This window comes from Narcine bancroftii, chromosome 4, assembly GCF_036971445.1.
Source record: "Narcine bancroftii isolate sNarBan1 chromosome 4, sNarBan1.hap1, whole genome shotgun sequence".
Lineage (NCBI taxonomy): Eukaryota > Metazoa > Chordata > Chondrichthyes > Torpediniformes > Narcinidae > Narcine > Narcine bancroftii.
The window spans coordinates 255,764,738-255,778,739 of NC_091472.1; the positions used below are offsets into that span (position 1 = coordinate 255,764,738).

The 14,002-nt window shown below is 41.6% G+C and overlaps 1 protein-coding gene across 6 annotated transcripts in view; it reads left to right on the forward strand.

Annotated features, from left to right (window-relative positions):
• Window positions 1–14,002, forward strand: part of sema5ba (sema domain, seven thrombospondin repeats (type 1 and type 1-like), transmembrane domain (TM) and short cytoplasmic domain, (semaphorin) 5Ba) — a 395,686-nt gene that overhangs the window by 355,807 nt on the left and 25,877 nt on the right. For all 6 annotated transcript variants that reach the window (XM_069934791.1, XM_069934794.1, XM_069934796.1 and 3 more), the window contains one exon: window positions 5,044–5,214. In XM_069934791.1, coding sequence (XP_069790892.1) covers window positions 5,044–5,214 — 171 coding nt within the window. The remainder of the gene's footprint in view (window positions 1–5,043; window positions 5,215–14,002) is intronic.

Here is a 14,002-nt window from a genome sequence, read left to right on the forward strand (position 1 = left end):
ATTTTTTTTTTACCTGGCATTTCATGCCTGACCGCTGCTGGATTGGAAATGTCACCTTGATGATCAGGGCACATTCTCATTCCTCAGGCTCCGTTCCAACCTGATCACAAGAGTATGTTATTCATTTCCATTTCCTTTGAAATGGATCCTTCACTTAATAATGGCAGCAGTTTTTTTAGGCTTCATTTATAGCAAGTTCTCACACCCCCTCAGGGATATTTGAGAACTCTTCACGCACAATGAATTACTAGAAAGAGATTATTGTTATGTAAGGCAAGGAATGAAAAAGCTAGTGAGCTAAAATAGTAGTTGAATGAACGGAGATCTCTATCTCCATCAACACCTGTTCCGTGAAACCACAGGAGAAGCAGCACCTGCCCTGTTAACTCCTCCCTTCCCACCATCAAGGACCCAAGCACCCCTTTCAGGTGAAGCAGTCACTCTCTTCCACCTCTTCTAATGTAATGCTTCATTTAGTGTCCAAATGCATAGGGAAACAATAGCGAGATTCTCCAGGATGTAAATGGATTTGCATTATAATAAAGGCTGGATAGAACTTTAGAATATTGCCATTCAGCCCATCTAGCCTGTGCTGCCCATTTTCTGGCCAGCTTCATCACAATGTGGTGCAGTTCCTGCAGAGAAATGGATCTCAGGTCAGTCAACAGGACCATAAGAGAGGATCATTAGAGTCTGGCTCCCCTCCCCAACCCCTCCGCAATCGACATGATCTACCAGGATTGTTGTCTGAAAAGGGTGAGCAAAGTCAACGAGGACCCCTTCCACCCTGCACACAGCATCTTTCAGCTGTTCCTGTCAGGAAAGAGATTCAGGAGTATCAGAGCCAGACCACCAGGCTGAGGAACAGCTTCTTCCCACGGGTAGTGAGAATGCTGAATGACCAAAGGAACTGCTCGCACTAACCATCCGAGACTCTCATTTGTACAAAACAATATTTATTTATTTTTATGCATAAAATACTTGTCATGCATATGTATTATTTGTACGCATGTGTGTTATGTCTGATTGTGTGTCTGCATATTTTGCACTAAGGACCGGAGAACACTGTTTTGTTAGGTTGAACTTGTCCAATCAGATGACAATAAACTTGGCTTGGCTTGACTGCATCTAGACAATAGCCCTCCATACCCCTCCCACCCATGTACCTGTCCAAACTTTTCTTAAATGTCAAAATTGAGCATGCATTCTCCCCAGTGCATGGGAGGCTGAGAGGTTTATTAAATCAGGAGGGGTATAGATAAGGTAAATAGGCAGAGTCTTTACTCAGGGTGGGTATAGATTTAAAGTGAGAGGGGTAAGATTTAAAAGGGACCTGACGGGTATCCTCATCACACAAGAGCATGGTGGGTATATGGAACCAACTGACTGAGGCAGTGGCAAAGGCAAGGAGGATTTTAAAAAGTATTTAGACAGGTACATGGATAAGAAAGGTTCAGAGGAATATGGGCTGATCATAACAGATGGGCTAGCATAGCAAGAAAACTTGGTCAGCATGGAGAGTCGGGCCAAAGGGACTATTTCTTCGCTGCAAAACTCTATGGATTTGACTACACTGTAGAACGGCGTTGTAAAGTCTGCAAGAGTGACCCTAAGTTTTCAATTGCTTGTCAGTTTTAATTCTTTCAATCTGACCTCTCTGCCTTAAGCCTGATGCAAGTAAGTTGAACAGGAGTGTGATGATGACAATATTTCATTTTCCAACCTGAAATTCAATGTTTTCAGATAAAAAGCATTTCCTGATATTATTAAAGCTGGCCAATTCTGATGAGAAGTTATCCATCTCTCTACAGAAGTTGCCTAGCCTGCTGAGTGTTTTCACCATTTTCCATTAATATTTCTAATTTCACCATCTGCAGCGATTTGGTACTGAAGTGAGTATCTTACAGTTCAAGCAAGATATTGTTCTGCTTATCTTTTGTCTCTCACCTTCTCTTTCTCTCTCCCTCTCTCTCTAACTCTTACTCTCACTCTTTTGCTTTCTCTCCTTCACTCGCCCCCCCCCCCCACCCCCCCACCCCACCCAGCCTCCCCACTGTAACTACAAAAATATATAGCAATGAGAAGGTCATTGAATTCTTATTGGTTAAAAAAAAACTACTTGGCTAATCCCATCTTCGAACACTCATTCACAAATCATGTGTCTTCAATCACACATCCAAGTATTGTTAAAGAATTATCAGGATTTCTGTTCCTATCGTTCTTTCACAGTCTCGCACCACTCCCTGTTATTTTCTCTCTCATTTTCCCTCTAACCTTTCTACAAATAACTCTGCCCACTACTCCAGTTTCTGACCTATTATTTACTGAGGGACTAAGTCCTTTCATTGTACTCCATCTGTGCCTCCTCATAACTTTATTAAATTAAATGTCCCCTCAGCTTCCTCTGGTCCAAATTAAAAAACCTCCAGTTTTTTTTTCCTCCAAGATAAAATTTTCCATATTAACAAAACGCTTGAATATCTCCTCTGCTCCTTCTCCAGTACAATTCCACCTTCGCTGTTGAGTCGTGGCCAAAACTGCAGAGCACAAACTGGTGTTTTATGGATTATCTCCTTGGCCACATGTTCTATACTTCAGCCTATAGGTTAGGAGATATAGTGTATGTATAAACCCTGGAGCATCAGAGAATGAGGGAGATTTGATAGAGATATGTAAATTAGTGGGGGGTGGAGTGGGTGGGTACAGATAGTATAAATGCAAGCAGACTTTTTCCACCTGAGGTTGGATGAGACAAGAACTAGAGGATGTGGGTTAAGGGTGAAAGGTGAGATGTTTAAGGGGAACATTTAGGGGAACCTCTTCACTCAGAGAGAGGTGAGTGCGTGGAATGAGCTGCCAGCCGAAGTGGTGAATGTGGGCTTGACTTTGACATTCAAGAAAAATTTGGACAGGTACATGGATGGGAGGGGTAGGGAGGGCTATGATCTGTGTGCCTCTTTTGAATAATAGTTCAGCACAGACCAGATGGGCTGAAGGGTCTGTTTCTGTGCTGTAGTGATCTATGGTTCGAATCAAATTTGATAGCTTCTCCACTTGTTATCATCAGGGATTTGTAGCCATTCCGCCTCAAATATAGTTTCCCTTCATTTATTGTGTGTTAGTTTACCAAGGTGCAACTCCCTAAAATCTATGAATTTATTGAATGACAGAGCAGTTTTGAAGTTCTCTTGATGTTCTTATCAAGACGACATATTGCAGTGAAGAAAAGAAAGGGGGTGCATTTACATCTCTGTGTGAAAGTGCTCTTGTCATGGAAACATAGTCATAGAATTGTATGGCATGGAAACGAGCTATTTGGTCCACTATATCCATGCCAACCTTGCTAACCCCGTTTTCCAACTTTAGATCTGTATCCTTCTCTGCCATACCTACTTAAGTGTCTGTCTAAATGTCTCTTCAATGTAGACATTGTCTTGATGAATGGTTCCAACCTGAAACCTTGACCATTTTTTTTCTCCCACTGCTACTGCTTGAACCATTGAGTTCCCCCAGCAGATCTTTTTTTTTTGATGCTGCAGCAGATCTTTTTTTTTGATGCTGCAGATTCCAGCGTCTGCCGTCTCTCAAATATCTCCAAAGAAATTACATGTGTCTCTCCACCACCTCTCCTGCAGCACATACCAGATATCAACCACCCTTTGTAAAAATGAAGACCTCTCAGGATTCCTTAAAACCTCCTACCTCTCACATTAAAACTATGTGCTCTTGTTTTCGATACCCCAATCATTGGGATAAATAATGTTCACTGTTTACCCTACCTGTGCCATCCTTGTTTCGGAAAGAATTCCGTGTAAGTTTAAGTCAACTGATTGACAGTTCCTGCCTGATTGTGAGGGAGCATCGCTTTACAACTGAAATATTAACGTAAAACTCAGCTCTCTCAGGTGTGTGCAACAATCCTGTGACACTATTTCAAGGGAGAGTGGAGAAATTCTTTTAGCCATCTAAAATAAATTTTCTGGCCTTTATTCAGTGATGTTTATGTGGGAACTTACTGTGCATAAACTGGGTGGTGTTTTTCCTACAACTATTTACTGTACAATGCTTTGGGGTATCTCAAAATAGATGGGAAATATACAATATAGGTACGTTGTTAATCTTACAGTCAATTTGTTTGAAATGTGGTCAACGGTTATCATTTAGAAGCATCAGTACAAAACAAACACTGCAAGCTACCATAGATATTAATTGGGCAATCTGGTGTTTAGCAATATTGATTTTTAAAAGTGTCAGCCTGGACTCTGGGAAGAACTAAAAGTTCAAAGTTCAAATTTATTGCCAGAGAGCATACATATTACATATGTCCCTGGGATTCTTTTTCCTGTGAGCCAAGCAGAATTTCTAATTATAAACTCTCCTCAAGTAAAAAGAAATGTATACAAAAAAAAGAAATAGAAACAAAAGAAAGAAATGCAAACAAACTGTGCAAATAGAGAAGAATAAATATTCAGTGATAAATAATGAGCAAAGTAAATGAGTCTGTGGTTCAGGAGTCTGATGGTGGAGAGGTAGCAGCTATTCCTGAATCTAGTGGCATTATTCCTCTTTCCTGATGGCAGAAGCGAGAACAGAACAAGTACTGAGTGGTGTGAATCCATGATGATTGCAACAGCATTCCTTGTTCATGTTCTCAATAGTGGGGAGAGTTTTTCCTGTGATGTATTGGCTTGTGTTCACTACATTTTGCAGGGCACTCCACTCAGAGGTTTTGGTGACCCCATACCACATAACTGTTGAAGTTTGCCACTTCACTTTCCTTTCTTACTATGGGGTCTTGGGTGTTGCTGAGAGAAAACAGACAGGACCATGTTTAGAATCTCATTGAAGAGAATGTTTCTTCGATGCTATAACACTCCTTTGGTATTGCATTGCCAATATCACCTACTTATCTCTGGAGCTGGACACGAAGGTGTGGATTTCTGTCTGTAATATGAGTGTACTGTTGACTGAACCACAAGCTTTCGGGTGTTTGATACCTCAGTTGTAGTCTAACTCCATCCTTTCTCCCAATTTTGGTTTCAGTGAAGGGAGCTTGGTCCTGTTGGTCACCCTGGACCCTCTGCTCTGCAACTTGTGGTGGTGGGCACTATCAGCGGACGCGGACCTGTACAAACCCGATGCCAGCCAACAGTGGGGATATCTGCATTGGGTTGCACTCAGAAGAAGCTCTCTGCAACACTCATGCTTGTGAAGGTAAGTGGTTTACTTTGTCTCACTTGGACAAAAGGTTTGGAGCACAAATCGAGTTTGCAAATGAAATTAAGAGGCTTAATTCTATTTTCTGCAGACATGATGGAATTTTAAGCACATTTGACACAAAATACCATGAGAAGGGTTCTAACATTCATACAGCCATGCAATGAGCACAATGTACAGATTAGATGATTGCAATGAAAAGGAGGATGAATTAGTACCAAGCAGGGGCAACATGATAGCAGTGTTATGGAGTTTAGTCAGGAGCCTGATGGCTGTTAGTGCATGCTTTCACACTCTTAAGGCTTCTCCCCTATGGGAGTAGTGACAAGCGAGTATATCCAGAATGTGATGGGTCCTTCAGTGTGCTGGCTGTCTTCCTTCGGCAATGGGAGATGTAGATGGAGTCGATGGAGGGAAAGGAAGCTTGCGTTATGTTCTGAGCTACATTCAGTTATAACTGTAGCTTCCTTGATGATGTCTGCAAATATAGACATTCCCTATGAGCTCAGTATTAGGACCTCAGTATTGCTCTTTTGAACAACATTAAACACGAGGATTTGGAAGTACAAAGTTTGACTTCAATGAATATGATCTCCTCAAATGTAATCCCACTGTCCCAGAAACCAGACTAGTGAATATTCCCTATATGGCTAGTTATCTGACAGTTTCTCTCTTGTTACGGGCTAGTTATGGGTAAAATATGTCTTTAAAAGAGATAGATTGTGGGGTTTAGTTTTGGTTATACTTCACAAACAGAGTAACACTTCACAAAAGACCACTCATTTAAAATGAAAGATCTTTGCTGAAGCTAGACATTGAGGCTCTGGTTGATTTTGCAGGAGCAATGAAGAATGCTGATCTATTGTGTATGGGCAAATAAAGTCCAGGGTCAGAGAGGCTGATAAGATCTTTCAAAGATTGGGTTTGGAGCCCTTTAAGAAGTCAGATGGTTTTTACAAACAGAGAGAGAGAGGAAAAAAAACAGGTGATTTCTCCTTTAGAGAGTGAGAAAGAGAGAGAGGTCAGTTCTACAGTAGCAGTTGAGGCTGCAAAATGGCAAGCAAGCAGGCTTGTTGAAAAACCCCATTTTGAAGACAGGTTGTGAGTTCTGAGTTCAGCCTGTTCAAACCCCTTGTAGTCCTTACAAGAGGAAATGGCTGGCTGGAGTGTTTTGCCTGAAATAAGGGAAACAGGAACTCTGTGGTGACCTGGAAGAAGAGGTTATCATTTGGAAAACCCATGATGGGGCAAGTTTCTTTGGCAAGACACTGAAGTGACTGATTGGAGGAAATCTGTTTGTATGTGTCCAATGAGCAACAAATTTCTCTCTGAAACCAATAAGAACCTCCCTGAGCGGTAACCATTTAACTTTAAGCACCAGAGCCTGGTGAAGATTCATAAATGTTAAATTCTGTGCACAGTATGTGAATTGCCTGATACTGGTAAACTTGGAGAAGTGAAAAGTGAATGATTGAAACAAAGAACTTTCCTGAACATATACACATTATATACATGTGCGCTTAGAATTAGAAGGGGGTTAAGTTAGGTTAAATTAATAGAGATAAGCTGAAGATTGATCCTGTTATCGTGTTTAAAGAAAATTAAAAGCAACTTTCATTTAAGTAACCATTATCTTGGAGAATTTCTAATGCTGTTGAGTTTTGGAGTCCTCTGGGCTCATAACACTCCAGTATTATATCTTCTTTCAGTTCTGTTATTGATACCTTGAAAGATTCCAGATTCTTTGGAGCAGAATACAATATGTCTATCAGACCAGGAACCTTCAATGTCATCATTCATTTCATTATTGTGTACATAGATAGGGTGGACAGCCAGCACCTTTTTCCTGGGGACACAATAGCAAATACTAGGAGACATCTGTTTAAGGGGAGTGGAGAAACGTTTAGGTGAGGCATCAGAGATAAGATTTTTACCAAGAGAGTGGTGGGTGCATGGAATGTATTGCCGAGGATGGTAGTCCACAGGAAAAATAAGAGTGGCAGAGAGGATCACTGGGGTCTCCCTTCCCCCTCATCGATGAGATCCACCAGGATTGTTGTCTGAGGAGGGCACGCAAAATCATTGAGGACCCTTCCACCCTGCACACAGCATCTCTCAGCTACTCTCATCAGGGAAGAGATACAGGAGTGTCAGAGCCAGCACCACCAGGCTGAGATACAGCTTCTTCCCATGGGCAGTGAGACTGGTGAACAATTGAATGAACAGCTCACACAAACCTTGTGAGACTCTCCTGTTTATTTATTTTTATATATGTACTGCATGTCTATCTTTGTCTGTACATGTGTTATGTTTGATTGTGTGTTTGCATGCTTTTGTACGGAGAGCCAGAGAATGCTGTTTCATCGGGTTTTACTTGTACAATTGGTTAATAATACGGGCATTCAAAAGACTATTATTCAGGGACATGGATATAAGAAAAATAGAGGGTTATAGTTGTAAGGTAGGGAAGGATTACAGTAGATTTTTGTGGAGTAGGTTTACATAGGTCGGCACAACGTTGTGGGCCAAAGGGCCTATACCCTGCTGTATTATTCTATGCGTTTGATGTGATGAATTCCTAACTGTATAACTCAAGAATGCTACAAAATGGGTCCACAGCCAACACTGAATTGATTGTTTCCCAATTTGAACTCCTGTCTTGACTTGTCAGAGCTTAGAGGTTTAATCAAAGGATAAAATGAAACACCTCTGGAGCAAAATTAAACACCCTTGGAAGAGTGTGATTCCCATGATACATCTTCTCCACATTGGCATCGCAAATGGCCCATTAACTCACCGAAACTCTCCCAATCAATTGACACCATCTCTTGTGGGAAATGTTCATGCTTGGAGTGGGCAAGAACCCTGATCACTTTCAATTTAAGATTGACTCGTGTACCAAGATGCACTGAGAGAGGTTGCCTCGTGTACCAAGATGCACTGAGAGAGGTTGTCTCGTGTACCAAGATGCACTGAGAGAGGTTGCCTCGTGTACCAAGATGCAGTGAGTGTGGTTGTTTTTGTGTGCTGACCCGTGGACATCTCAGGCCCACTGGTGTCAGATGGCGACACAGTTAGCTCAATGGTTAGCATAACACTAGCAACCCAAGTTCGAATCTGGTGCAGTCTGTAAAGAATTTATATGTTCTCTCTGTGTTATATGGGTTTAGTAAAGTGTTCCAGTTTCCTCCCATCTTTCAAAACGTTCAGGATGTTTTATTATGCGTGTATAATAAAGAACTACATTTCCCAGTATGCATAGTGGATTCCATAGTTGGCACGGGAACAAAAGTAGACTATGACAGAAATCGAGTACATTGTTGGTTTAAGCAGGTTGAAAAATAAAGTTGTTTAAGCGTTAAAACCACACAAGATAGTTTTTCTTCAAGGAGCAAACATAACATGGTGTCAGAAGTGTGTGAGTAAGTAAGAAAAGACAATAGATCCTATTATGGAAGAGTTAAGTCCTCTCGCACTGATGCAGTTTACCGGCAAATTTAAACAGCGATTCAACATTTATTTAGAGGCTGGTAGAGTGGGAGAGACTGATGGAAAAAAGGAAAGCATCTCTATTTCTACACGTGATAGGTGAAGATGCTTTGGACATCTATAACAGTTTTCAAATTGATGAGACAGCTTTCACGTTGGACACTCTGATGACAACATTTGAGAAGTATTTTGTTCCAAGTAAAAATGTCACATTTGAGAGATTCAAGTTTTTCTCCTGTTACTAGAAACAAGGTATGAGCTTCACACACGGAATAGGTCCTGTAAATTTGAAGATTTGAAAAATGTTCTCATTAGAGACAGAATAGTTTGCGGATTCTCAGATGATGGGCTTTGAGAAAGACTGTTGTGTGAAAAAGGTTTGATACTAAAAAAGGCTGTGATTATGTATAAGGCAGCAGAGCACATGAGCACAAGCTAAAAAGCTGCACAGGATAGACATAATAGTGCATGCCGTGAAAAAAGAGAAGCAGAGCACAAGGAGTTTCCCAAAGCTACAGCAAAGCAAAAAGAGGTAGGATCAAACAGCAAATGCAACAGGTGTAGAGGTAGATATATTCCAAAGATGTGTCCTGCCTATGAAAAGTCCTGCAATAAATGTGGGAAGAAGAATCATTTTGCAAAGTGCTGAAAGCAGGGGATACCAAGAAATGGGGTAATTCTTTGTGGATTCACTACAGCCTGCTGATAAAATGGAAAGGATTGTTACAGTGACTGTGAATAAGGCAGTAATTCCATTTAAGCTCAACACTAGAGCCCAGGTGAATCTGTTATCCATATAGGCTCACAAGACCCTCACCATAAAGAGCAAGATTTATCCAGTGAAATTAAAAATGATAGGCTGCATTGGAGAGAACATTCCGGTAAACGGAGGCTGTATGGTGATCTTCAAACACAAAGGGTGGCATCTAAAGTCATAGTTACTGGTTGTAGAAAAGAGAGTACCGTCAATATTAGGTCTGAGTGCATGTGAAGAGCTCAACCTCGTGAAAAGAGTTTTCATAGTGGCTTCACAGACTAAAGATAAGCACACAACACATATGGAAGAGTACGCAGATGTTTTTGAGGGGCTCGAATGTTTACCTGTTATACAAAAGATCCACGCAGATGTGACAGTGAATCCTTTGCCCATGCATGCAGGAAAGCACTGTTTTCACTTAGAGACAAACTTAAGCAAGAACTAGCAAACATGGAATGGGTGAAAGTCATGAAAAAAATTGAAGAACCTACAGAATGGGTCAGCTCACGGTCATCATGCAAAAGAAAAATGGAGTATTACGTATGTGTCTGGACCCAAGAGATCTCAATAAAGCCATCAAGAGAGGGCATTTTAAATTCTCGACACGTGAGGAAATCATGTCCCAGTTTGCAGGTGCCAAGTGGTTTAGCAACCTTGACGCATCAATGGGGTTTTGGCAGATGAAGTTCAAAGAGGCAAGTTCAAGACTATGCACTTTCAATATTCCACAAGGAAATTTCTGGTTTCTTACACCAGAAGCCTGCCATAAAGTAATCCACATAATCTTTGAAACTATACCTGGAGTTGAGACCATGATGGATAGCATCATTGCATGGGGGTCTACCAAGAATCGACATGCTTCTTGACATGTCACTGAATGTCAATTTGAAATTAAATAAAGAGAAATGTAAGTTTGGCATAAAGACACTGACTTTCATAGGAAATGTCATATCTGAACAGGCAGTGAAGCCTGATCCAAGAAAGACATCAGCCATTGAGAATTGTTTGAAGCCCCAAGACAAAGAAGAGATGAGACATTTCTTGGAGATGTTGACTTGCATGGCTAAGTTCAACCCTCATCTATCGACTGTGTTAGCACCACTTAGATCACTCCTTAAGCAGAAAAATGAGTGGATCTGGTCACACCATCGAGAAGAGGGCTTCCAGGCACTCAAAAATGTCCTAACAGAAGAGCCTGTACTAAAATGTTATGATCCGGATATGTGCACCAGGATCTCAGCTGATGCGTCCCGACTTGGCCTTGGAACAGTACTACTGCAGCAACATGAGGACGCATGGCAACCTGTGGCCTATGCATCAAGGGTTTTAACAAGAGCTGAAGCCATCAATGCACAGATAGAGAAAGAGCTTCTTGCCAGCACTTATGCATCTGAAAGTCTTGATCAATACATTTAATGACAAGCTCTTGAAGTGGAGACAGACCATTAGCCACTGGTCTCAATTATGTCCATACCACTGAATGACTGTCCCACGAGAATACAGCGCATGTTGATAAGGCTACAGAAATACGATGTGAAAATGATCCACATGGCAGGAAAATAAATGTTTGCAGCTGATGCACTTTCTCAAGCAGTTTATAAGAAAGAAAAGAGCGATCAAGATACAGGCCTATGTTGACATGATTATCACCTAATTTCTAGTATCCTAGGATAGAAGATCAGGAAAGGAACATGGCCAGCAGGTAAGAATGACTGTTCAATGGGTATTTGGGATTACTGGGCATGCAGAGATGAACTGTCATTTGTGAAAGTTAAGGTCCTCAAGGGGAACAGGTTAGTGATCTCAGTGTTGCGACACAAGGAGATCCTCCAGAAGACACACAAAGGACATATGAGTGAGGAAAAATGCAAACGTAGAGCTCGAGAGGTGATGTACTGGCCAAGAATGAACCAAGACAAGCTAGATCAGTTTCTTGCAAAATATGCCTTACCTATAGACCAAAGCAGCAAGCAGAACCCTACACCACCCCCTGTACCAGACAGGCTGTACTTCAAAGTTGGAGTAGATTTGTTTGACTGTAATGGGAAGAGTCAGAGCAGTAACAGACTATTTATTCCAATTACCCAGAGGTAGCAACACTGCAAACACATGTAGCAAAGCAGTTATCACTTTCATGAAAAGTGAATTTGCGAGGCATGGAGTTTCAGACAATGGTCCTAATTCTCAAGCAGTGAATTTAAGTCCTTTACCAATTCTTGGCGTTTCGACATACAACTTAAAGCCCACTTCACTTAAAGTCTAATGGCCCAGCAGAGAGTTCTGTCAAGGTGGTGAAGAGCCTCATGAAGAAAGCGCATGATGGACAAGAGGATTTCCACAATAGCCTAATGATCCACAGAAGTCCAATGATTCTCTGTAAAATGGCCTTTCTCCTGCCCAAATGCTGATGGGTCAACACATACGTACCAACCTTCTATGCATGAAAATCTGTTGACACCTAAAGGAGCGGACAAGGTCAAACAGGCTAAAGTGGAAGGAGAAGTAAAACAGAAACAGTATCCTGATAAGACTGCGAAAAGCCTCCCAGTTCTGAAACCTGGAGTTCAAGTGTGAATCCAAGATCACAATTCTGGCACATGGTCCATGGAAGGATATGAGCAAAAGGAAATAGATCCACATTCCTACCAGATCCAGACAGAGGGAGGAGCACCTGAGAAGGAACCGTGTAGATCTACAACCACACGCTCCAAACCATGGTCATGACCCATCACCTGTCAGTACACAAAAGGGGCCAGCACATGTACAAAAGAAACAAAGTTCACAGAAAGACACAAATATTAATGCAGCAAATGCAAGCAATACACCGGTGGAAACATACACCAAACCAAAAACCACCTCAGAGACTGAAGACTGCTGTGTGGAAAGAGACTGGGCATGGAATGTAGATACCCTTGTTATGTAGACCTCATATTTTGTTTGTGGTTTTTTCCTCTTTTTTTAAAAGGGGAAAGATGCATTATTATGCATGTATGCGTGTATAATTTCCCAGTAGTCAATGCACGTTGTTTGCGCGGGAACAAAAGTAGGCTATGCCAGAAGTTGAGTACGTTGTTGGTTCAAGCAGCTCGAAAAATAAAGTTGTTTAAGCATTAAAACCATGCTTTTTCAAGGCACAACATAACACAAGGGTCATAGATTAATTGGGGTATTTGGGCAACATGGGCTTGTGGGTCAGAAGGGCCTGTTACCGGGCTGTATGTCTAAATTAAAACAAACAGTATAAATAAGACAGAGCACAAAAGTACAGAAGTGTAGAGATAATGAGAAAGATCTGTTGGTATAAAGCAAAGGCAATATAATTATACTATTTTGGAGTTCAGAGACTGATAACCGAGGGAACAAAACTGTCCTCAAACTTGATGGTGCTTGATCTTGTACTTATTGTGAATTTTACTCCTTTGGACCAATGTCAACTTTCCTCTGATCCGCTCTGGTAGAGGAGAGCCATGGATGCAGAATGAACGCAAGTATTTACTCGTTTGCAAAGAAGAGTAATTGGTCAGTCAATTCTACAGAGTTAGCAGGAAAATTAGACCAAATCTTAGAACATAGAATGTAGAACAGTGCAGCACAGTACAGACCCTTCGGCCCACAATGTTGTGGTGACCTTTAGACCCTGCCTCCTTCTTCACCCTCCACTTTAAATTCCTCAATATGATTGTCCAGTAGTCTCTTGAAATTCATCAATGTACTTGCCTCCACCACTGACCCAGGTCGTGCATTCCACGCACCAACCACTCTCTGGGTAAAAACCTTCCTCTAACATCTCCCTTGACCTTTCCACCCATTACCTTAAAGCCATGCCCTCTTGTATTGAGCAGTGGTGCCCTGGGAAGGAAGTGCTGGCTGTCAACTCTATTCCTCTTAATATCTTCTATACCCCGATCATGTCACCTCTTATCCTCTCTCTCTCTCTCCAAAGAATAAAGTACTAACTCCCTTAATCTCTGCTCATAACGCATCCTCTCTAAACCAGGTAGCATCCTAGTAAATCGCCTCTGCACCCTTTCCAATGCTTCTACATCTTTCCTATAATGAGGCGACCAGAACTTGACAAAGTACTTCAAGTGTAGTCCACCCTGAGTTTTGTAGCACTGCTTCATTACCTCATGGCTTCTCAGAATTGAACTCCATCTGCCACTTCTCAGCCCAGTTCTGCATCCTATCAATTTCCCAACAATCCTCTACACTATCCATAACACCACCAACCTTTGTGTCGTCTGCAAACTTCCCAACCCACACTTCTATACCTTCATTCAAGTCATTAATAAAAATCACGTAAAGCAGAGGTACCAGCACTGATCCTTGAGAGACTCCACTTGACACAGCCCTCCAATCCGAATATACTCCCTCCACCACAACCCTCTGTTTTCTACAGGAAAGTCAATTCTGAATCCACATGGCCAAACTTCCCTGGATCCCATGCCTTCTGACTTTCTGAATAAGCCTACCATATGGAACCTTGTCAAATGCCTTAGTAAAATCCATGTAGACCACATCCACTGCACGACCCTCATC